Source organism: Gavialis gangeticus, unplaced genomic scaffold (genome assembly GCF_001723915.1).
Source record: "Gavialis gangeticus isolate Ggan-Ray unplaced genomic scaffold, GavGan_comp1, whole genome shotgun sequence".
Lineage (NCBI taxonomy): Eukaryota > Metazoa > Chordata > Crocodylia > Gavialidae > Gavialis > Gavialis gangeticus.
In genome coordinates this window covers 72971333-72974480 of record NW_017729031.1, presented here as the reverse complement: position 1 = coordinate 72974480, position 3148 = coordinate 72971333, and the positions used below count along the sequence as shown (strand labels likewise).

The window sequence follows — 3148 nt, the reverse complement described above, 5'->3', positions numbered from 1 at the left end:
GTATTGATTTTTGTTGTTTCATATGGATATTGAATGGTTTAGGCCTGTGTTTGCCTAAGTGGATATAAAAGCTTCTAAGTGACTAGTAAGGTCAGAACAGGCATTGTGATTGTGGCTTTTGTTATACGAAGAGTCAGACAGAAATTCAAATAGATTCTTGTGTCTAACCCATAGTTCCTAGGTGAGGTAGAGCTCCTATTTTAGAAAGCATCTAATCTTGACATAAAGGCTTGAAGTTAGGAACAATCCACTATATCCTTAAGTAGCTTGTTCCAGTGATGTGAAATGCACACAGAATTAGGGAGTGAGAGGTGGGGAAGAAGAGCTTTGTCTTCTCTTTGTCGATTTCTAAGGACAATTTTAAATGTTAATTCAAGTAAAAGTTTTCCTTAGAATTATGACTTTGTTTTGAATCTTTATTAAGGTCTATTAAAATTAGAGATAGTTGGGAAATGATATTCCATACACATGCATATACCCCTTAAAATAATAGTTTAAAAAACGCACTCTCAACCAAAGCTTCAATTGAGGGTAGATTTCCACCACTTCTGATGATAATATCTTGTACAGCTAAGTTGGTTGCAATTTTAATTAATTTCTATCCATCTTGACTTTGCAGGATGACACAGTGGTATCAGTTGCAGCAACTCGATTCCAAATTCTTGGAACAAGTACACCAGCTGTACGATGACAGCTTTCCTATGGAAATCAGACAGTATCTGGCACAATGGCTGGAAAACCAAGACTGGTGAGAGTAAAGTACTGTGATAGGAATTTACTGTTAAACTAATTGACCAGTGTACCTTTGTAATGGTAGAGCAAGCAGCTGTGCAGGACAGGATAATACTAGGGAAGCAAGCTGCTAGATAAACCTTTGTTTGAGTAACCAGTGGCTAGTAGGAACAGCCATTTAGTAGTTCCCTATGTGGCTGATAGTCACTATTCTCCATTAGGTGTACACATCTGGGTCATGTTTTGGTTTCTTCACCAGGAAGAACCTGTCAGTCTTCTTAATGGAGAAGAACCAAACAAGTTCTTCCACTAGTAAACTTTGAAGAATAGATAATCTATAGGGAGGCAGTGTTGCAAGAATTATCCAAGTAAAAGAAAAAAAATATTATATTACTTCATTAGAGATGAGAATGAAGGATTAAGCAGTTTAGAGAGAGAGAATGGAATCGGGTGAAATACAGGCAGTCCTCAGACTTACGACACAATTGGTTCCTGAAAACGACGTCTTAAGTCGAAATGTTGCAACTGGGAACCAATTTTCCCATAGGAAACAGTATTATAAATGGGGGATTGGTTGCTGAACCAAGGCCCAATACCCTATTTACACCAAAAATAACAGAATTTTGTACTTGATCAATTATAGATGAGTAATATAGCTACATCAGTACATTTATATTGTAAATAGCAATCATATTGATTTGGAAGGACTTCTTTGAGGTAACTTTCCTGGACTTTTTGAAGGGCTCTTGGCTGGAGTCTTCTCAGGAGTCTAGGCTGAGGTTTGCTTTCTTAAAGAAAATGTCCAAGGAAGTTTGGACAGATGTTCTCCAGGGAGATGGGCAACCCAGCAAATTTGTTTGCTGGCCTGGCATCAGATCAAGCGTTGTAAGATCAAAACTGATATCAGAAAATTGAAACAGGGTGTCAATTTATAAATATTGTAAGTGAAAAACATTGCAACTTGAAATGTTACAAGTTGAGGACTGCCTGTATAGATAATTCTTGAGGAGGAGGGTGAGGAGAGGGGGGAAGTAAAAGGCCCACCCCAGGTCTAGTAGCTCATAGGAGCTGTGTGGTTAAGGCATACTAGTTCTGTAACTAGTCACAGGCAAGAGTGATATGGCTGCTATCGCATCCAGCCACCTTTGACTTCCCCTGGCCTGAATGACCAGGTACCCATTTATAGCTAGGTCAGTAATTCTGCAAAAATCCAGAGAGCAAGGCTCAGATTCCTCCTGGTGTCCTGGTGGTGAAGTGCTCTGCCTCCTTCATGCTCTCAGACCCCAGAGCCTTAAAAAGTATTTCCTTCTAACTATTAAATAACTGCTTAATTGTGCACTTAACCAATATTACAATTTCTTTTTAAATATTGTAGGGAGCATGCAGCCAACAATGTTTCATTTGCTACAGTGCTGTTCCATGATCTCCTGTCACAGCTAGATGATCAGTTCAGTCGTTTTCTGATAGAGAACAACTTTTTGCTGCAACACAACATAAGGAAAAGCAAACGTAATCTTCAGGTATGTCTGATGTATACTTATCTACTGGTTTATGTCTTCACACAGGCAGATGTCAAGACCATAGGGAGGGGGAAAAAAAAAAATCACATTACATTAAAAAAACAATTCTTCAAAAACTTAAGAAAAAAAAGGTATACTTTCCTTGAATTTTTTCCTTTAGCTTGCCAAAGTTCTGAGTAACTCTTGAGAAAACCATAACACTTTAATTACATTTTACTATATCTATTTTGTCAGCAATTTGTTTAAGTTCAGTCTCATGTTTTTATTAGTTTTTCCTGTGGGTTTAAATAAAGCAATGAAGGAAAGAAGAAAAAATTGTTTTCTGATGCAATCTTGCAACAGTAAAAAGTAGCAGGACAGGAGGCTAGACAACTTAATTTTAACTAATTTTTGATCAATATAAACATTCCCATGGTCCCATTAATAAATAGATTCAATCTGCACTTTAGAAAGTGGTTATAGACTTAACATAAAACAATACTGTATAACTTGGATACAAAATAAATATACTTTTTAGGCACTTGAAAGGGGGAGCAGTGTCCTGGAAGTGCTCAACAGTTGTTACAACTGTTACCTGTAATTGTACAAAGGCAGATGTGGCCCTGGATAAAAGCAAGGTTAAAGTTAGAGTGGTTTTGCTACATTTGTATGGCTACAGAAACATGCAGACATAACAGTTGTAGCATAACAACTTGCATGGATATTCTTTGATAGCAGTGCTGCTGATTTGGTCTGTAGCATTGATCTTCAACCAGGGTGCTGTGACACTCTGGGATGCCTTGAGATCCTTTCAGGGGTCCCCCAAGGCTTTGTCCTTGCACCCATATTGTTCAACATCTTCATTAATGATGTGGGCATTGGAGTCACAAGCGGACTGGCCAAGTTCTCCAATGACA

At 38.0% G+C, this 3148-nt stretch overlaps 1 protein-coding gene across 1 annotated transcript in view; it reads left to right on the top strand.

The window, feature by feature from the left end:
- STAT1 (signal transducer and activator of transcription 1) overlaps nt 1-3148 on the top strand; it is a 56437-nt gene that overhangs the window by 7941 nt on the left and 45348 nt on the right. The window contains exons 2-3 of the mRNA XM_019523109.1: nt 620-748; nt 2108-2252. Coding sequence (XP_019378654.1) covers nt 621-748; nt 2108-2252 — 273 coding nt within the window. The 5' untranslated portion in view covers nt 620. The remainder of the gene's footprint in view (nt 1-619; nt 749-2107; nt 2253-3148) is intronic.